The sequence below is a fragment of the Rhincodon typus genome, chromosome 28 (assembly GCF_021869965.1).
Source record: "Rhincodon typus isolate 14 chromosome 28, sRhiTyp1.1, whole genome shotgun sequence".
NCBI lineage: Eukaryota > Metazoa > Chordata > Chondrichthyes > Orectolobiformes > Rhincodontidae > Rhincodon > Rhincodon typus.
The window spans coordinates 22,801,204-22,820,825 of NC_063359.1; the positions used below are offsets into that span (position 1 = coordinate 22,801,204).

Here is a 19,622-nt window from a genome sequence, read left to right on the forward strand (position 1 = left end):
TATTAAATGAGAGTGTGTCCTGGTGGGAGTGATTGTGACCTCCATATTCAGCAGATAAAACTTAATTTGATTTTTCAATAATTTGGTTTGATCTAAAAACCTGTAAGCATGGTGATGGCTTCTCTGTGTCAGGCATCCAACTGACAAACAAAAACTTGGTGATGTCCGGTTACACAATGAAGCCATTTCTACTTCAGTAGAGGCAATGGCCTAGTGGTATTATCATTAGACTATTAACCCAGAGACCCAGGTAATGTTCTGGGACCTGGGTTCAAATCCCACTATGGCAAATGCTAGAATTTGAATTCAATAGTAAAGGAAAACATCTGGGATTAAGAATCTAATGAAAATCATGAAACTGTTGCCAATGTGGTTCACTAATGTCCTTTAGGGAAGGAAATTTGCCATCCTCACCTGGTCTGGCCTACATGTGACTCCAGACCCACAGCAATGTGATTGATGCTCAACTGCCCTCTGTGCAATTAGGGATGGGCAATGAATGCTGGCCTTGTGAATAAATTTTTAAAAATTGAGATGTGAGAAGGGCTCAGAAATACCACACAGCATCAAGGGTGAGCATCAGGAACAGTTTAGAATTTATTTCTGTTCAGATATTTACCCCATTTGTGCTGTACATCTGCCGATGTGCTGGCAACCACTTTGTCTTGATAACCTTGATCATTATTAGCAACTTCTGCAGATACAGATACAGAGAATCTGAGAATCTCTTCCCCATGGCAGTCAGAGGGCATAAGTTTAGGGTGAGGAGTAAGTAGTTTAGAGGAGATCTGAGGAAACTTTTTCTCGTCCAGAGTGTGGTCGAAATATGGAATGTGCTGCCTGACAGAGTGGTGGAGCCAAGTACTCTCACAATATCTCATAAGCATCTGGATGAGTACTTAAAATGCCAGGGCAGCGTAGGCAACAGATCAAGTTAAATGGGATTAGTGTAGTTTGATGTTTGTTAATCAACACAGACCTAATAGGCTGAATGGCCTGTTTCTATGCTGTATGACTGTATTCCCAAAATCCAGCATCCTCACTATAAACCAATAGTGTGGTGGCAGCTTTTAAGTGGGAGGATAAACGGAATCAATCTGAGCCTGAAAAAACATTCCGCCTCAGAAAGAAATGTAACCTTTTACAAAGATTGGCGCTGTGTGTAGCATGCACACGGACCAATAATCAGTGTTAATGTAAGCCATTTCTTGTCACAGGCATTGAAATTCTCATAGACCAGCTTTGTGACTCACATATTACTTACAGATATTACTGTGATAAATGAATTTATTTCCTGAATGTATTCTGTGTCATGTCGCAGCAGTCACCAAGAAGATGTCCTCAGTGAAATACAATTACACACCTCACAGATGTATCTCCTGCACATTGTCACTCTTTACCATGTTATTTTGTCCAGGCAATATAAGACACAAAGGAGTTCCAAGGAGCATGTATTCATTTCTCCCCTTTGTCCTACTATAGACAGAAATTATAAAACCTGTCAGAATCAGATCTTCCAATATTTAAAGGTTTAGCTTGTAAACAATAAATCGCATATGAATAATTTTGGTAAAGTGACGTTCATATGCTATCAGGTAATGTTTAAACAGAGAACGCATCATAGTTGCATTTCAAATTCTAATATTTTGATTCTAACAGTATAAGGTACTTTTCCATTTCAGGTCAATTTCACGCATATTCAAGCCTTCACCTACTATATTCTAAAAAGAATGTTGTCTTCCTGAAAAACACTTCTGCTTTCTCCCCACTTGTTTACAGACATCAAACCAAAAACAACAAATCAAGCTTAAACACTGGAGCCTCAGGTTTGTAGGGGTCATGAACCAGGCAATTATACCCATCAGTGCCCTGCAGTACTGAGCCAGCCAGCATATGCTGGGTGAGTGGAAGGGCACCTTATCTGCATGAAGTTGCTGGGCACCTGCAGAAATATACACACACTCGTGCTGCCTCTATACCTTCCTGAGAAAAGATCATTATCAACCTACTTCAATATTAAAAATACTTTTTAAAAACTGGTATGCAGTGTGCCTCATCCCACTGGCTGTAACACCCACAGTCTCACTGGGTTGCACTGAGAAGCTCTGAACCCCAAGTATAAAAAGTTTCTATCTTGGCCCTGCCCTCAGGTCTGCTCCTCCTACATGACTGACTTTGTAAGGAGCAGTCAAGTCTGTCTGCCGCTGTAGATCTGGGCTGACAGATCTTTTTCACTGTCGCTAGGTATTAGGGAGGAGTGGTCGACACCTCTCTGATAATTAAAACCAAAATACCCAGAGAAGCTCACCTCGCCTCATAATCTGTTAAAGGAAGGGTGAAAAGTGATATAATCTGCCTCTCACCCCCAATCTGTTATAAAGGAGTGGTTAGATGAAAGGAAACCCTGATACTCACTTTATAAGCAACAAATAACAATTTATTTATCTAAATCTTACAGTGAACAAATTAACAGAACTACTAACAAACCAAATAGTTCCCCGCTTAACTACTAACTATTCCTGAATAAAACATAATTCTAAGGGTATGCTGTTCCAATAAATACAAGTCCCACTTATGTAAACCAAAGTAATAAGGAAAAAATAAATTAAAACTTCACCTCTTAAAATTACAGCCAGGATAAGTCTTCCAGAATGTTCTTTGCCTTCTTCGCTGTTTTCCATTCAGGAACACCTTTCTCCGTCAAATTCTTGTGTCAGGAATATTAGCTAAGAGTGCCGTAGTACCTGTATTTAGATGGTGCTTACTTGAAGAGCTTAGAGATTTCTGTGAGAGCCAGTGAGTTTCTCCTCAGATGGTAGCTCGCTCTCACACTGATTTTCAAATGTCCTTTTCTTTTATACCCTTGATGACCTATTAATTTCTTACAATAGGATTGGTACTAGATTGTCAAAACCATCAGATTTAAATTAATTGGGTTTTGGTATCTAGGACCTGGCTTAAATTAATTGGCTAAATTCAAAAACCTGTTGTCTTGGTAAAAATATTGCTTTGCCTGCTAACAGTATAGCCTTTTGATACAATGTTTCAATTTCAAGAATTCCCCGTGCATCTGCTGCTGCCTGAAGGGATTTTTTAACCATTCCTAAAAAAAAATCATCTTTAAAAGGGACCATACACACTTTGCACCCCCCACATCATCTTACAAACAAATTCTGACATGTCCTGTCTTTCAATCGACAAAATACTATACCCAACTTCACAACACTAGGGCAAAATCATAGAATGCCATCCCTAAGGGCATTGTGACTCTACCTGCAGCACATGGACTGCAGTGGTTCAAGAAGGAGCTCACCACCACCTCCTCAATGGCAACTAGGGGCAGGCAATAAATGATGCCCACATTCCACAAGTGAATAAAATAAAATGCTAGATGATGACAGGACTCTCCCAGAAAACCAAGCATATTGGTCTCATCATTACAGCACCTACACATAACATCATTGTGGAGATAACAATGCATAGCTTTTGTAACTTCTCTTCTTCAAAAAAGTTTGTTGCCAGATATTTTTCATTATATTATTGCCCTTCAAACAGAAATATTATTCTCCTAGCCGAAGTACTTTCAATATTAAAACATTTTTAAATGCTCTAAGGGATGTAAAAGAGAAGTAAAAAAAAAATGAAAACCCTCATTGATTTAGCTTCTTCCATGGCCAATTAAGTACTTTTGTAATGTAGTCACAAAGCAGGATAGGAACCAGGTATGGTCCAGCACTTAGAGTGGTGTTGGATCTGTGCCTAAACTCTGGTGATCTAGGGTTAGTGGCATACATGTTAACCCTTATGTTGAGTTAATTTCCAATCCTCTGTGGAAATAGCCTGGCATTCAGGCTGATCCAAGCTTGATATTGTTTGCCGAAATACCTGTTCTGGCACATGGAGGACTGCAGTCAGAGGACCGGGATTGATGTGTGACCACTTTGATGATCAGGTTGAGATTTATCCATGTGCTGTTATCCCAATTTTGGATTCAACCTTTCCAAAATTGAATCTAAATAGCTTCCAAGGAGTCATCTCATCTGACAATATCAGCATACTTCAGTTTAGTCCACTAATTTCGAATTGAGGCCAATAATAAGCACATTAATGCAATAGAAAGGTCTGCCGTGATTTCAAACACTTTAAATATTATGACAAGACGGTTTGCAGTTGAAATATTGAAGTATGTTTGCAGCATTCAAAGGATGTGAATTACATCTGAGAAAATAATTCTCAACAAATTTGTCAACATTTTGTCATTACCTAAAAACCTTTGTCCTGTCACACTGATTTACAAAGTAATTCTCCCATGGTTCTTCAGTCTTAACTGTTAATAACCTCTAGTTCTTGAGCATTGGAAGGGTTAAACTTCAGCCAGTGACAATGGAAAACCATACACTCTCACTTTAAACCGAACTTGTGCTAATTTTAATCTTTTGAGTCAGCCAGCTGTGTGCTTGAAGTGCCTAAGGGCAGGCGAGCTCTTTACACGCAGCATGCTTGAAGGGTTAAAGAACATGCTCATTACCATACAGCTAATTTTCTGTCAGTGCTACTTATCATTTGCAAAGCGATAGCAGAGACTGTGGCCGTCTTTGAGCACTGACATGGGGTGGCAGCGACTGTCAGCAGCAAGACAGCAGCACCCTTTGGCTGGCACTTGCAGTGCATGCTAATGAGCAAAAGACACATCCCAGGGTGAAAGGTCAAAGCAATTATCAAATAATACCTTATTAAAAACAGTAAGTTACATCAACTTCAGCTGCCATGCAAAAAAAATCATAAGATGAGAGGTGTCACAGGTCTGAGCAAGCAGTTTGCATGAACACTCTAAACAGAGTAGATAATATCAACAATTATCCAGTGGTGATTCATTAGAGTGAGGTATTATTCCATTATAGGGCTCTGTATGTGACAGTGAGTGAGAGTGACAAGAAGCACTTGAATCACATTATGGATTAATAAGCAGCTGGGGCACTGTGTGGGCTGCCTGCTGTGATGACATACCTCTTGCTTACTGAGCCTACATACAACCGAATCTTGGCTTCTGAAGATAGACCCCCATTAGTACTGTTGGCTCCTCAGTATGTAAATGCAGCAGTGCTTTTGGAATTATTTTTAGAATCAGTCAAGAAGGTCTAAAGTCAGAACTAGTCACAATGGCAGCTGCTGTACTTCCAATGGATGTATCAAAACAACACCTGGATTATTTGTACCAGTTGGAAAGAATCACTTCCACGACTGTAATTTGCAACAAGAGTTTGTGAATGACAATAGAAAGGGCTTGAACATTCCAACCAACTGGATCAATAAACTTTGCTTCATACATTTTGGTTTTTCTGGGATTAACACTACAGTGGCTTTCATATTTTGGAATTCATTACATTTTTCATAGAATCATAGTTTCCCTACAGTGTGGAAGCAGGCCGTTCGGCCCATCACGTCTACACTAACCCTTCGAAGAGCATTCCATCCAGACCCACCCCCACCTACTCTGTGACCCTGCATTTCCCAGGGCAAATCCACCCAGCCTGCAAATCCCTGGACACTATGGAAATTTAGCACGGCCAATCCATCTAACCTGCATATTTTTGGACAATGGGAGGAAACCAAAGCACCTGGAGGAAACGCATGATCATATTTCTACCTTTTCCTCCTTCAATGTGTTACCCTTTACTGGGAGCCTCCTGACGTTGCTCTCTGAAGTCACAAAACTGGATGAATGCTAATTGTTTGCAATATAGGCTTCATCCTTAGTGAAGTGCTTGCACTGTCATTCTAACAACCTTGAGTCCATTCCAGAGACTCTAAGACTGACGGAGAGCCACATTGTCAGAAGTGCTGCCATTTAGATGAGATTTTAACCCAAGCCCCAACAGCCTCCTGTAATGGATGAGAGTTCCTGATACCATCTGAACTGGACAGGAGCATGTCCTATGATGTTGGCCAAGCTGATATAGAATCCTTTAACCAATATCTAAGCCAGATATTCTGATTATTTGTTTGTTTGCACAAATTGGCTGCTATGCTTTCAGACTTTCAACAATGGTGATAAATGAAAAGCACCTTATTGGCTAATAATGAAGCATTTTATGAAACCCCAAGACCAGGAAATAGCTCTGTAAATGCAGGTTCTATTTTTGTGATCAACAGAACTTTTAGCAGGTAATGATATTTTGGGCAGTATGTTTGTTTTGGGTTTGAGACACTGTAGTGGCAGGGAGCGATCCAGTTTAGGATGGTGCCAAGCTTCAAGGGCTGGAAGGCAAATAGGAGGGCCTGTAGCAATGAGACAAATGAACGGCCCACCCCTGAGATTCGACTATTTCTATGAGAAACGCCTGAATGGTTTTGTATTTTAGAGATCTGGAGTATATTTACATAAAGAATGTTTTCATGAATCTTTAGAAAATGTAACTTTAGGAGCTTTGTTAATGTTAGTGGTATAAATGTCTCATGGGAGTTTTAGGAGACTCCATTTAGAGGATGCTATGTAACAAATATGAGAATTTAACACAGGAGTTATATAGAAGCTAGATTTGAAGTGTTGTGACTGGTTATACTAGCTAGAAAGCTGGTAACCAGACCCACAACAGTAGGTATTAAAAGCTATGGTTACACTTGTATTTTCGCACTCAAGTCACAGCACATGAAGAGGCAGACCTCTACTGGAAGCAGAAGTGTACCAACTTAAAGGCCCAGATGGGCACTGTGCTCAAAAGGTTTGGGGAGGGGGAAGAGGCAACACATCAGGCTATATGTACAATAAGTAGAAACTGTACCATCTCTAAATTCTTACCTTTCCCTCCCATCCTCAGCACTGTAACTGCCTCTCACTATTACTTCAAACACTGACAACTGCTATTTCCAGCTATAACTGCCTGTCTAAATAGAACTAGGTTTCCAAATAAAATTTCACGAATGTACCTAAAGGATTTCTAAATTATACTTTAAGCCCAGGAGATCCTTGGTTCATTCTGTGTTGCGATATCTTTACCCACTAGTCATTTGAAGATTCTAGTTGATCTGGCATATAAATACTTGTCGTAAAACTAACTGACTGACTTTTCCAACTTGCCTGGATGAGTGCAGCTCCAACAACACTCAAGAAGCTTGACACCATCTGGGATATAACAGCCAGCTTGTTTGGTGCCACATGCACGAGCATCCACTCCATCCACCACTGACACTCAGTAGCAGCAATGTGCACCATCTACAAGGTTCATTGCAGAATACAGCACTGCTCCTTAGGCAAACCCACAACCCCTACCATCTCGAAGGACAAAGGCAGCAGATACATGGGAACACACCACCCACAAGTTCCCCTCCTTGAAATCCGCCATCCTAACTTGGAAATTTATTGCAAAAACCTGGAACTCCTTCCCTAACAGCACCATGTGTGTTCCTAAATGAAGTGAACTACAATGGTTCAAGAAAGCAACTCACTACACATCTCCTCAAGGACAATTAGGGATGGGCAATAAATGTTGACCTAACCATCAATACCCACAGCTCTAGAATGGAGAAACAAAATTTACCTCAGTAGCACAATGCAGGATAAACTATTAAGTAATTGAACCAAATGTGGTGTAGGCGACTATGTGGTCATTTCTGTTCATCTTTTTTATGGTGATCAGCTTCTGCTAACATCTCAATCCCCATGGCCATTACCAGCCCACTTGCAGCTTTAGTTAACGAATTAACATTCTGTACGTGATGATGTTTCGGGCAGGTCTAGCTGGCTTGGTGTTTGTGATGGCAGCTGGTTTCAAGTCAGTGAGTGGGCAAATGTCCAAGTAAATGATATAATTACAGCATATGATAGCAATGCGTCTGCTGCCAGAATTATGGCCTACTGTATAAAGTATGGAGAATATTTCTTTAAGGGATGAATTCGTTACATGGCTGATAGACATTGTGCATGAGGCTTGGAGAGAGAAAGTGAGATGAGGAATAGTTCTGCATTGTTACGTCCAATTTTCTTAAAGCAGTGGACACTGTAGATGAGTTAAAACCTGCTGCACAGATGCATAAAAACTGTAAAGTCCATATCAGTGTTTATTACCCTGGCCCTGAGGATATCTCATTTGTGAACAGTCTGGATTCAAACTGAAGTGTATTAGCTACACCCTTTAGATGGAGTCCATAATTAGCCTTTCACAATTGGAACCTTTAATTAGTCAATCTAAATATATGAAACTCCTTGAAGATCAAAAAACTCATAAATTACTGCAATAAAAATGTTTTCTCGTAACTTTCCACAAGAATAGATAAAATTCCTTACGAGGATTTCTATTTGAAATGGCTGTGTCCAACCTAAGTTTTGTCTGTGACAGCGGGACGTTTGAATGCCAAAGCAGGATGTTTCATAGTTTGTCTTTCCTATTTTCTTATCAACTCTCTGGCAGTCAGTCACTGATTCTTCATACCTTATAGTTCAATGAATAGCAAGCAATCATCTTGTATTTCACCAACAATCCATGTAGAGCTTTCGGACTATGCATTAAAACGAAGACTAATCCTGCTCTAGCCCAAGTCAGTTTGTGTCTTAATTTTTCTACAGTCAGTGGATGTGAAATGAGAGTCCTAGCTAATTATAATCCTCGCTGGTACTGAGACGGTGTACATAACATTAACCCCAACTCAGATAAACAAATTAAATGCAGACAGAGTTTGTTTCTCAGATTCTGAATTTCTTGGTGTAGTGTTGCATTAGACGGTCTGATCATTACAAATTAATACCATCAGAGAAAGTCCTTGTGGCATTTATTTCTTTCTGTAAGCCTGCCCTTTTTGATCATAAGGACAGATCTTGCCTAAATAATGAAAAATATCCTATTATTATGAAACGCATGTGAAATTACACCAGCAAGCCCAGTTGATCACTGTTCTCAGACTATAAGGTAAGCTACTATCTGTCCAGTTATATAAGTGACCTCAACTCTTGAAGTAATCCCCTCATTTTTTAAGCATTGTCATTCCTATTATCCAGGGGGTTATAAATCGCCACTATGTTTCTCAATTGCAGTGAAAATTCCAAACTATGTACAATATGGTATTTAATTCTGAACAGTTAGGTAAACAGGGCCAGTAAACCAGACTGATTTGTTTATTCCACCTCTTGGTGTAGTGCTGCATTAGACGGTTTGATCATTACTAATTAATACCATCAGAGAAACTCTTTGTGGCATTTATTTTGTGACTTGTTGTGCCATTTTAGAAGGCAGTTAGGAGTCAACCACATTATGGGCATCTGGAGTTACATGTTGGTCAGATCATGTTTGGACAGCAGATTTCCTTTCCTAAAGGACATTAGTGAACCAGTTGGGTTTTTACAGCAATTGATGATAACTAACATGGTAACTATTTACTGAGGCTAGCTTTTAATTCTAGATTTATCAGTCAGTTTCAAATTCCATCACGTGCTGTGGTGTCATTCGTACATATGTCCAGTGACATTAGCCACTAGGCTACCATCATGCCCATCCCCCATCCAGCCCCTGTCCCTGCAATACTGATCCCATCAAAATGCATTGAAAAATACAGAAAGCACAGTGCTACTCTCAGCGAAGACATTTTCTACTTATGCCATTAAAATCTTAATGAAACATCAAATAATATTTTCCTGCTGCTGCTTTTAAAATTCTGTGTGCCATTTTGCATCGGGTTAGAACAGAATTCATTTCAGGGAATTTGCCGTATTGTATTTTTAATATGGCAACAGCATCATTTTAGTGAATTGGGTGTTTGAGGCAGGGATTATCAGGTGGTCGTACAAAAGTAAATTCTGGTCTATTGTGCATTACAAACCTGTGTTTGAGATTTCTTAAGTTTTATACCTATGGGCAAAACTAATCAGGAAATTCTATGCTACTATGTGTCATCTAATGGGTATAAACGTTTACAAAGATAATGTTTGAGACATGGAGATCTACAGGAAAACTAAATTTGTAAGTATTTTCTCACATACGAAAATTGCAGTAAAATCTGTCTCAAAGTCTTCAACTGAAACATTTATCATTTTGTTTCCTTCTCATCTCAGATGGCTGCACTCCAGAGTCCATTTTATGGAGATAAAATGAATCTCTTCTCTCTCTGTAAAAAGATCGAACAATGTGACTACCCACCTCTTCCAGCAGAGCACTATTCTGAAAAGGTGAGTGCTTAACTGAGCTGATGATCAAGGGAATGTTTGGCAATAGAGACAACCACTGTTTGGGAAATGTTTTTAAATGCGTTAACTATGTAATAACTGCAAATACAATAATTACAATAGTGAGTAGGGAATATCAGACTTCAGTGTAGAATTTTAGGTCCTGCTGGGGCTGGAAACAAAGGTACATATTTTCTAATCAAGCTGTTCAGAGATGTCATTACACACCTCTGATAGGGCATGAACCCAGGCCTCGTGGCTCAGAGGAGAGACACAACCACTGCACCACAAGAGCCCCTGGAAATAAAGGTAGGCAAGAGAGGAACCCTGGATCAGCCGGTGGCCATTTTTCCATTGCAATTTGCATTGCCAGCCAGTTTAACCATTGGCAGGGGACCGACAGCAAGCTCACCCAAACCACAGAGTCCATGGATAACTGCAATTAAGGTCATTAAGGACTCATTAAAAGCTTGATGAGGGACATGCCAAGATTTTATAGGGGGCCTTCTTTAAGCTTCACAGTGGATCGGGGCATGGAGCAGATAGACAGCAGGGAATGACTCATGACAACACCAAGGAATTTGACAGGCTGATTAAAAAGAAGAATGGCTCAGAGATGGTTCAGCCACATAGGGTCAGTGCAGATGTGGGCAGTGTGTTCACTAAACTCTTGGGTAGCGCACGTGGGCATGAGTCAACTGACATCCCAGGGGCATTACGGTGAGGGGGAAGAATTGTCTTCCAATACAGTTGGGGAGCCACTTGGGGCAAGGAAGGTAGCATCTGACAACAGAAGCACAACTGTCAGATTTTCGGTCCAGTGATGATGAGGAGCTATATCTCTGACAGGAAGAGCTGAGGCCTGGGCATCAGAAGGGCAGAGGAGAGGAATGAGGGGCAGGAGTCCATGGACACTGTGACTTTGACACAGACTGTACTGTGCAGATGAAACTGTCTGGATGTGTTAGAGAAGTAATGTCACGTGAACCTGCAATCCTGCAGGAAAATATTCACAGGGATCTGTGTTCCCCAAGCTAGAAGATTTCAGGACGCACAGCACTGCTTGCCTTGCCTTGCCAATCATCATCAAAATCACCGTGACCTTGAAGCTGTTCCCCTTTGGCTCCTTATAGGGATCAGCAGTGATTCTTGTTCACAAACAACAGCACGTTAATGTGTCTCACAGCTCTCTGATGTAATTATTGCAAGAAGTTGACAATACATTAATTGTAGGGAAATGTGGTCTACCAAGGGGAAAAGGGCAGTGGGATTTACTTCCGTTGCTACATTCCTTGCATTTCTGCTGGTGCAAGGGCTCTTGATCACACCCATGTGTCCGTTAGGACACCGCCTGAGCAGTCAGTCAGACTCATCGACAGGATGGAGTTCCATTCCCTCAATGTTTAACTGGTCTGGAGCTGTACGCTCACTTTGCTGGTGGCTGCTTTGGCTCCTTCATTACTTACAGTTGTGGCTGTCACAGCTTTTCACCCCAAAATACAAGGACCATTCCTGGAAACAAGGGAGAGCACGCAAAGTGATGGAGGTCGTTGCAGAATGCAGAGGTGCCCCAGGGTCTCACCAGGATGCCCTCATCCAATTCAGGCTGGTCCCAGCTGAGCCCTTCTGACCCAGCAGAACTGTCTGGTTTGGAGCTCACGTTGAAAATGCAACCTGCAATAGATAGACTCCAGTTGCCAGTGAAGTGTGCAAGACTGCCCAGAGATTTCAGTACCATCATTCACATACTCTCACTCACTGTGCCACTCATTGGACGGGACGTTTGTCCATTCTAGACAAGATATTTAAAAATTGATGGAGTGCTTTTCAGTTTAACATTGAAACTGGCTCTTTTCATTTCAACTTAAGATCACTCACATATAAGTTACAGGATTATGACTGAAAATTGATTTGTGTGGGACTTGTTAGAATGTGATTACAAAAGAAAACCTCAAAGAACCAAACTGTGAAGGGAGACTTGCTCGATTACATTCAGAATCAAATCTTGTCTTTCTACACACTCTCACACAGATGGATGCACCATGGGAGATACCAGGCAAAACGGTGTTTGATTATTTCTATCTTTGTCAACATAAAAATAAAAAAGAACTTTTGAAAATTCTCATGTTTCCCTGTGGCAAGATTTAGATTTTTAATCTGGTAAAGATCTGTATCAAACAATAGTACAGTCCAACACAGTTTTGGATTTTGGACTGGAGGCTGAGCGCTTTTAGCATCAAACTCTCCCCATTCCCATAGCTATTTGTCTCAGGTTCCATAACAATGTAATGTAAATAATTTTATAACACATCCTTTTCGGCTTGGATGATAACAAATGCAAAATCATACCAAGATGGGCCCATCAGCCTATCTAATGTAGTTTTGATGCCTTATGTATCACAATACATACGCTCCCCAGACCACCTGGAGCTGTGTAATCTCCTGGAAGATGAGAAATAATTGAGTTACAAATCCAACACTCTTAAGCGATGTAACACTGTCTAGAGGATGACAGAGATGTTATTTACATTGGAGGAAAGGTACCCTTTCTACAGTGTGATCTTCAGAAGCAACGCAGCGAATCAATATTTACAGCACCAGCTTGCAGCCCTTTTCCACAGATACACTATTCTGCAGGAACAGAAATTAATAATTATTATTTTTATATTTGAAATTATGATTTACCCTTATTGGAAATTAAGAACAAACAGTTAACACAACCCCGTCAAACATTAGACTTGAACACATCAAAGGCCCAAAGATCATGAAACAGGATTATTCCCTCCACTAGTATCAGGTCATTAGAAACAGGAAGGGCAATTATTGATAAACAAGGAATTATTTACTGCATGTACATGAACAAAGCCTATGGACTACATTGGACTGTGGAATCCTTTGTCTATCAGCTCTCACTTTCCATTGGCCCTCTTTCCACCAAAGAAACCATTTTTTTCCCAGCAAGAGTTCATTTAAGCTCTAGATGCCCTCACTCACTCACCATCGTCACCTCCTGATGGAGATCCTGGTGAACTGTTCAGCTCCCTTGCTGAGGGTCCCCCATCATCACCCCCACCTCCTGATGGAGATCCTGGTGAACTGTTCAGCTCCCTTGCTGAGTGTCCCCCATCATCACCCCCACCTCCTGATGGAGGTCCTGGTAAACCATTCAGCTCTCTTCCTCAGGGACCACTATCACCATTGGTGCCTGCTGATGGAGGTCCCATTACACTGGAGTTGAAATCAAATGTCATTGTCTTGTCTCCTACTCTACTTCTTTATTGCCTTTGGTTACAAAACTTTAAAAGAAACCTGCCTTCTGTCTTTCTTTCCTCTTACAGTCTTAAACTTTAAAATTAAACCTCCATCTGTGATTTAGCTTTCAAAACTCTGAGCTCTGTACTTGTCCCACTAAACCTCTCCATATTTTTCCTTTCTTTCCTCCTTTTAGAAACTCTGTAAAACCTACCTGCAGAACCAAGGTTGTGTTTTTTTGTTTTAATACCGCCTTAAGTGGCTTGGCATCAAATGTAGTTTGTTAATGCTCTTGTGAAACACCTTCAGATGTTTTACTGTGTCATTCCTCACCCTGGGTCATATGCTATGGCCCTTGCCACATCACCTTTATTTCTTAGATAACAGCTGATGCTTGCTGACATTGGACCTGCTTCGTTTCTTTCCTTCAAAATGATGTGACCTAATTCCAAGTTTTCTATCATCACTGCAATTTTGAGGTTCAACCCACTTGCCTGTGGACATCAAAACTAACTAGTTTGCAGGATGTTTAGTCAGCGGCAGTGAAGAAAGATGGCTGAATGTATCCAGGTGTAATTATCAGAGAGTGGGACTGCAGCAGAAGCAGTATTTTGGGGATCAGTTTGCAAAATGGGGTGAATGTAGTGGACCTGATGTATATGAACTTTCAATCTTTAACAAAAATCACACAGGTGATTCCGGGCCTTAATTCAGTCACCCAAACGGAAAGTATGGACTCAGTTTTGTCTTTTCTGGACATCGTGAGAGAGGTGGAACATAATGGGTGAGTTGGGCCTGGAGAGATATCCGCACTAACTGAGTGCTGGGTGTGAACTTCCTCAACATGCCAATAATTAAAACCCTGAAGTAGTCAATTAACAGCCACTTAATGATCTCAACTCACCCATCTTCCCAATGGCCTGCTTGAAGAGTGGTATGTTTCCTGACTGGATAACCAGGGCCATTGCCTGCTGGCTGGTGAAGGGTGTTGTGGGGTGCGGGGCAGGTTGGTGTTACACTTGTCCCCATCTGGGAGCAAGCAAAGGCATGGATATGACACAAGGGCGTGGCCTTGGAAGCTTCTCCTCTCCCCAAGACCCCCACCCCTTGAGAAGCTCAAGGTCAAGACCTACCCTCTGGCCAAGGGATCCCTCAGTGTGAAGGCCTCAACCAATGGCTTTCATGACCTAGAAGCTGCCAGACTCTGATTGGTCCACAGCCTCTGTTCGAGGCCTGAGGAACTCATTTGTCACTCTGTAAACTGATTGGCACGTGATCCAGCAAACTTTCTCAGTGGTGGTTTGGTCAGTTAGTCAACACCTGACAGGCTTCCTCCACACTTAACCTGAGAAAGGAAAAATCACAAAGTAGAGATGAAGAAAGAAAAGAAATGTGACAAATAAAGTGCTAAATATGAGATGGTCCTTCCTAGCTAAATAAAGCAATATTTATCTTCTGAAGGGGGGATAATTGGAAGATATGGAGTAACAGAGGGATCTTTTAGATTGGTGGGAAGGGAGGTTCAAGTTCACAAAACGGTAAGAATCACATATGATTCAGGCCTCAAATTCTTTCTAAAGAAAAGCATGTTTTATGGGAAGAGGTGCAGAATATGTGAATGTAGGTGACAATTGGAACAACAGTGCGCCAGACAAACTCTTAAACCTATCCCAGGATTCAAATTCAGTTAGGTCATTGCTGATCTCCAGCTCAAGTTAGTTTACCAAACTTTATTCCTTTAATACTTTTGTCTCACAAGAATCTGTCAATCTCAGTCTGCCACAGTACGTTAGAGATTGTTAGTTTTAATTTAGATCTTAAAATGAGATCAGATATGTTTCTGACCTGCAATTTGTTTTTAAAATTAGCAAAGAGTTATTTAAGTTATGTTAGAGCTCAGGTTATTTATTGTTAGTCTGATCTAGAACTGTCAAGAAAAGGATATTTGACTGGAACTACCAGCAAAGAAAAACATATGCTGCACAAATTCTGCCCTTAATGAGAAAATATTTTAGATCGACACTCATAAACTATTTCTTATATTAACCATATAAGAATCTTTTCTCATTTGCTCATTTACTACTCAACAAAGTGTAAAATAAGGATATATTGGGGTCTATCAAAAACAAGAAAGCTTACTTGCAGGTATGAGATAGGACAAAGAACTAAAGTAATCTAAAAGTGCCTCTCTGTATATCCCAGTATGGATTTAATACTCCCATCCTACATTGGGTGCATGGTGAGCTTGTGCTGTTTGCCTCATGCCCAAGGAATTTCAAAACATGTAAATTTCCCCAGTATTTCCATCCCCGAAGCTTTTTAAGAACCATTTACTTTTTAATGGAGCCACATAAAACCTGAAGTGCCTTGGAAGAAATTATGGCCATTATGTGGTTAATAAAGAAAAGAAAAAATTTCATAGGAAACGTCATAATGGCCTTATTAAATGATTAACATTCCTCCCCGATTTTTAAACAATTTTGATTTGATGTTATGTTCTTCTTTCCCAGGCCACAGTTGTTGCCTTGCTATTTCTTATTTCCCCTTTGGTTTGTGCAAAATATATTTGCAGTTTCTTTTTGCTCTAGAGTTCTTGATCCCATTGCCTCATTAATTAATCTTTCTAGCAACCTTCCCAGAATTTGGATTTACAAAACGGGTATAAGTATTTATGATGTAACTCTCACTAGGGATTACCAGTAGCAATCTGTGCGCTGTATGTAATCTCATTTTCTTGTTTTACTGGCCTTCATTTGAAATATTCTCTCATTGATTCTGACAGAGCTGCTGTTTCACTTTCAGATTTCACTTTGCCTTAATTTTTAGCTTACATTTTCTGCCTCGTGTCAGTTGTTTGATTTTTCATACAGTTTATGGCACATCGTTTCAATAATTTTATCACAACATATTAATTAGTGCCTTAGCTTTATTCTATTTGTTACATTTTGAAAATGTTAACATTTTAAAGCTGTATTCTGCAATCTGTAAAATACTGATGTGCTTAAAAACATAATGACAGAATTTTCAAAGGTCTTCTCCAATGTCTCACCATAATGTAGGCCTGGACCTTGGCAAAAATCCTGGAGAAATGGGAGACGTCTCATTGGAATTCCTGGTGATTCTAAAATTCCAGTTCAAGCATTATATTAAAATAAACTTTCACAACTCCCTCAGAACTGCAGATGCTGGAGAATCTGACATAACAAGGTGTAAAGCTGGATGAACACAGCAGACCAAGCAGCATCAGAGGAGCAGGAAAGCTAAATGTTTTGGGCCTAGACCCTTCTTCAGAAGAAGGGTCTAGACCCGAAACGTCAGCTTTCCTTTCACGACTCCCTTACTGTTTAACAATCATAATGACATGAGATTTCCACATATCTATCCAGGTATTTTCTTGAGTTTAACCTGCTGCGTTTGTACAGTTTACTGGCACTGTGCTCTCCCAACGATTGTCCAGGAAGCCATTTGGTCATTAACTTGTAAGCTTGTCTAGAACAAGTGGGTAGAAAGTTAACTCCAGTGAATTTTATTGTTAGTGAGGAAATAATATTAACATCATAGTCATGAACCATTTCTTATTTTGTACAATGTAACAATTGAAACAGTATAAATTACATGTATTGTATTCTTCACTTGATCATTCATTATTCAATAAATAATGGAATTTAAAATGTAAAATAAGGGTAGGACTTTAATTCTGTTCTTTCGGGACTCAGCGAATGAGATGAGATCAGTAGCTGAGGTAATCTAAAATGATTTATCTATGACTTTACGACTCTATTTCCCAGTATGCAGTGACAATTTTACCTTGTACAGGGCGTGCAGTGAGTTTGCACTTTTTGTTTTATGCTCAGTAAAATTCATCAAAAGAAAATCCAATCTTCCATGACCGTTCATGAGCTATGTCAACAGGTCAGGCAGCAATAGTGCACAGGACTTGATTCAATTCTTCTAATCGTATAGAAGATATCCAAGTGTTACAAAGATGAGGTTTAATAAGATGATATTTTGAGACTTTGTTTCTAGTTTAGGGTAAAAGGAATTGGGTCAAGTGACTGTCTCTGAATGTGCCTAGTAACAAGATTGGGAGATGGAGTTGTTAAGGATTACGGGGAGGCCCGGGTAGTTTTTATTGGGAAGAAGGTGTGAAATGTTCACATTTGGAAACAATTTAGCAGCATCTGTGGCTAGACTGCTAGTTTCCGAAGTTTTGGGAAGATGCTGAGAGTTTTGGCTTTGTAACAGTTATGTTTTCAATTGTCCTTTAGATAAAAGAGAGCTGGGGTCTCAAGGATAGCTAATTTGCATTTCTACCTGGATAATAGGCCCATGTGACTATTATTATTATTATTGCAATTCTTGATAATGATTCACATTGCCATGGAAATGGGCTTTGAGAGGGGAAAAGCTTCTAAGACACTCACAAACACAGTTAGTCTGCTGAGACCTGGGAAAAAGAGAACAGCTAGAGGCTGAGAAGCTTTATGGGTCACCGATTAGTAATGCGAGTGCTCAGATTTTAAATGAGCTTGAAAGATTTGCGTGGTCTACACCGGGGAAAAAGCCCTCATGATGAAAAGATAGTTCTGTGATTAAAATTCCTAGACTGGTGAAGGAAAGGAACAAAGTGAGCCTTCAGGAGTAGAAATCACTTTAGATCGGGCCCAGGAAATTCCAAGGACTATTTAAGGGTCAGTGTAAGGAGACCTGCAGAGAAGAGTTTTCGGTTGTATTTAAAGTATAACTTGCCTATTGAAATAGTATTTAGTCAATCGTGTTTTTAAGCTGTTTAATAAAAGTCTTAAAATGTGAAATCATTTTAGCTATAAACTGGATGTTCAGTTTTCAAAAAAAGGTTATTGGTCTTCTGACAAGCGACACACAGCCCACCTCTTCCCTCAAAGAGGAGTTTCCTTAACTCCTAGAGATTATGTAGAGAACATGTAGCAATGGTGGACTCAAAATCTCAATTCTTTCAATGCATTACTTTCACATTTTCTAAACTTGGACCATTTCCTTTTAAAAGCATTTAAGTACAAGCCTTTAAAAGTAAGTGATCCTTTTAATGATTTTTGAAGGAAAAGTGTATCTATACCAGTGTGAAAAAGGCTCCAGGACAAAAATTAGTTAAACTAGACACATGAGATTAAACAGTAAACACTTGGTAAGGTTGTCTGAGTAATTAAAAAGGCACCTCACGCTCATTGTATCGGAGAGCCTTTTGCTTGAAGTTTATGAAGAGGGAGGTAAAAGAGACGCTGAAGCCTTTGTGGGAGAAAAGCTATAAATTCAGTGAAACTGCACAAAAGATAGGATATTACAAGGAAAACAGATCCTGTTTGGAATAAAATAGTGGATATGTTCCATTTAACTTCAAGAAGACAAGCCACTGATATAGGGAAGCAAAATTAGTCACTATTTAATTGTACAGTGCAGAGACCAGTTTTATTGATTGAAGTAAGTCGGTAACATCTTCTGCATGTTCTCCTCATAGCAAATAAAGCATTGTAATGATTTGAACTTAGTTTTTTGTAATTTCATTTGAACACTGCTTGTGTTGAACAATTCTTTCACTTAGTGCACAAAGCACATCTATCAGTCTCCTACAGCTGGTGGGATTGTGGGGGTGCAATCACCTAGTGGTATTATCGTTGGACTATTAATCCAGAGATCCAGGTAATGTTCTGGGGACCTGGGTTCAAATCCCAACATGGCAGCTGGTGGAATTTGAATTCAATAAATATCTGGAATTAAGATTCTAATGATGATTATGAATCCATTGCTAATTGTCAAAAAACCTATCTGGTTCACTAAAGTCCTTTAGGGAAAGAAACTACCACCCTGACCTGGTCTGGTCTACATGTGACTCCAGACCCACAGCAATGTGGTTGACTCTGAACTGCCTCTGCCGAGCCAGCAATGCCCTCATCCCGTGAATGAGTAAAGGAGAAAAAAAGGGGTAAAGAAATCTACTGAGCAACAAAACATACTTGAAAAGAAAATTTCGAAAAACTATTTCCAAGAAATTGATATTTAAGCATTGATCAATAATTCTAAAATCCTTTTTCAAAGATACAGAGTTGACAGGCCAGATGTTCCATCAAATTTGGCCCAGAGTACAATAATGGAGCCTCCATATTAAACCCCTCCACCTTTAAAACTAGTCTAATCCAAATCTGATATGGAGTAAAGAGATAGTAGGAACTGCCGATGTTGG

General features: G+C 39.9%; 1 protein-coding gene across 1 annotated transcript in view; it reads left to right on the forward strand.

Annotated features, from left to right (window-relative positions):
• LOC109935695 (serine/threonine-protein kinase Nek6) overlaps positions 1-19,622 on the forward strand; it is a 184,908-nt gene that overhangs the window by 158,831 nt on the left and 6,455 nt on the right. Inside the window, exon 9 of the mRNA XM_048613374.1 lies at positions 10,043-10,156. Coding sequence (XP_048469331.1) covers positions 10,043-10,156 — 114 coding nt within the window. The remainder of the gene's footprint in view (positions 1-10,042; positions 10,157-19,622) is intronic.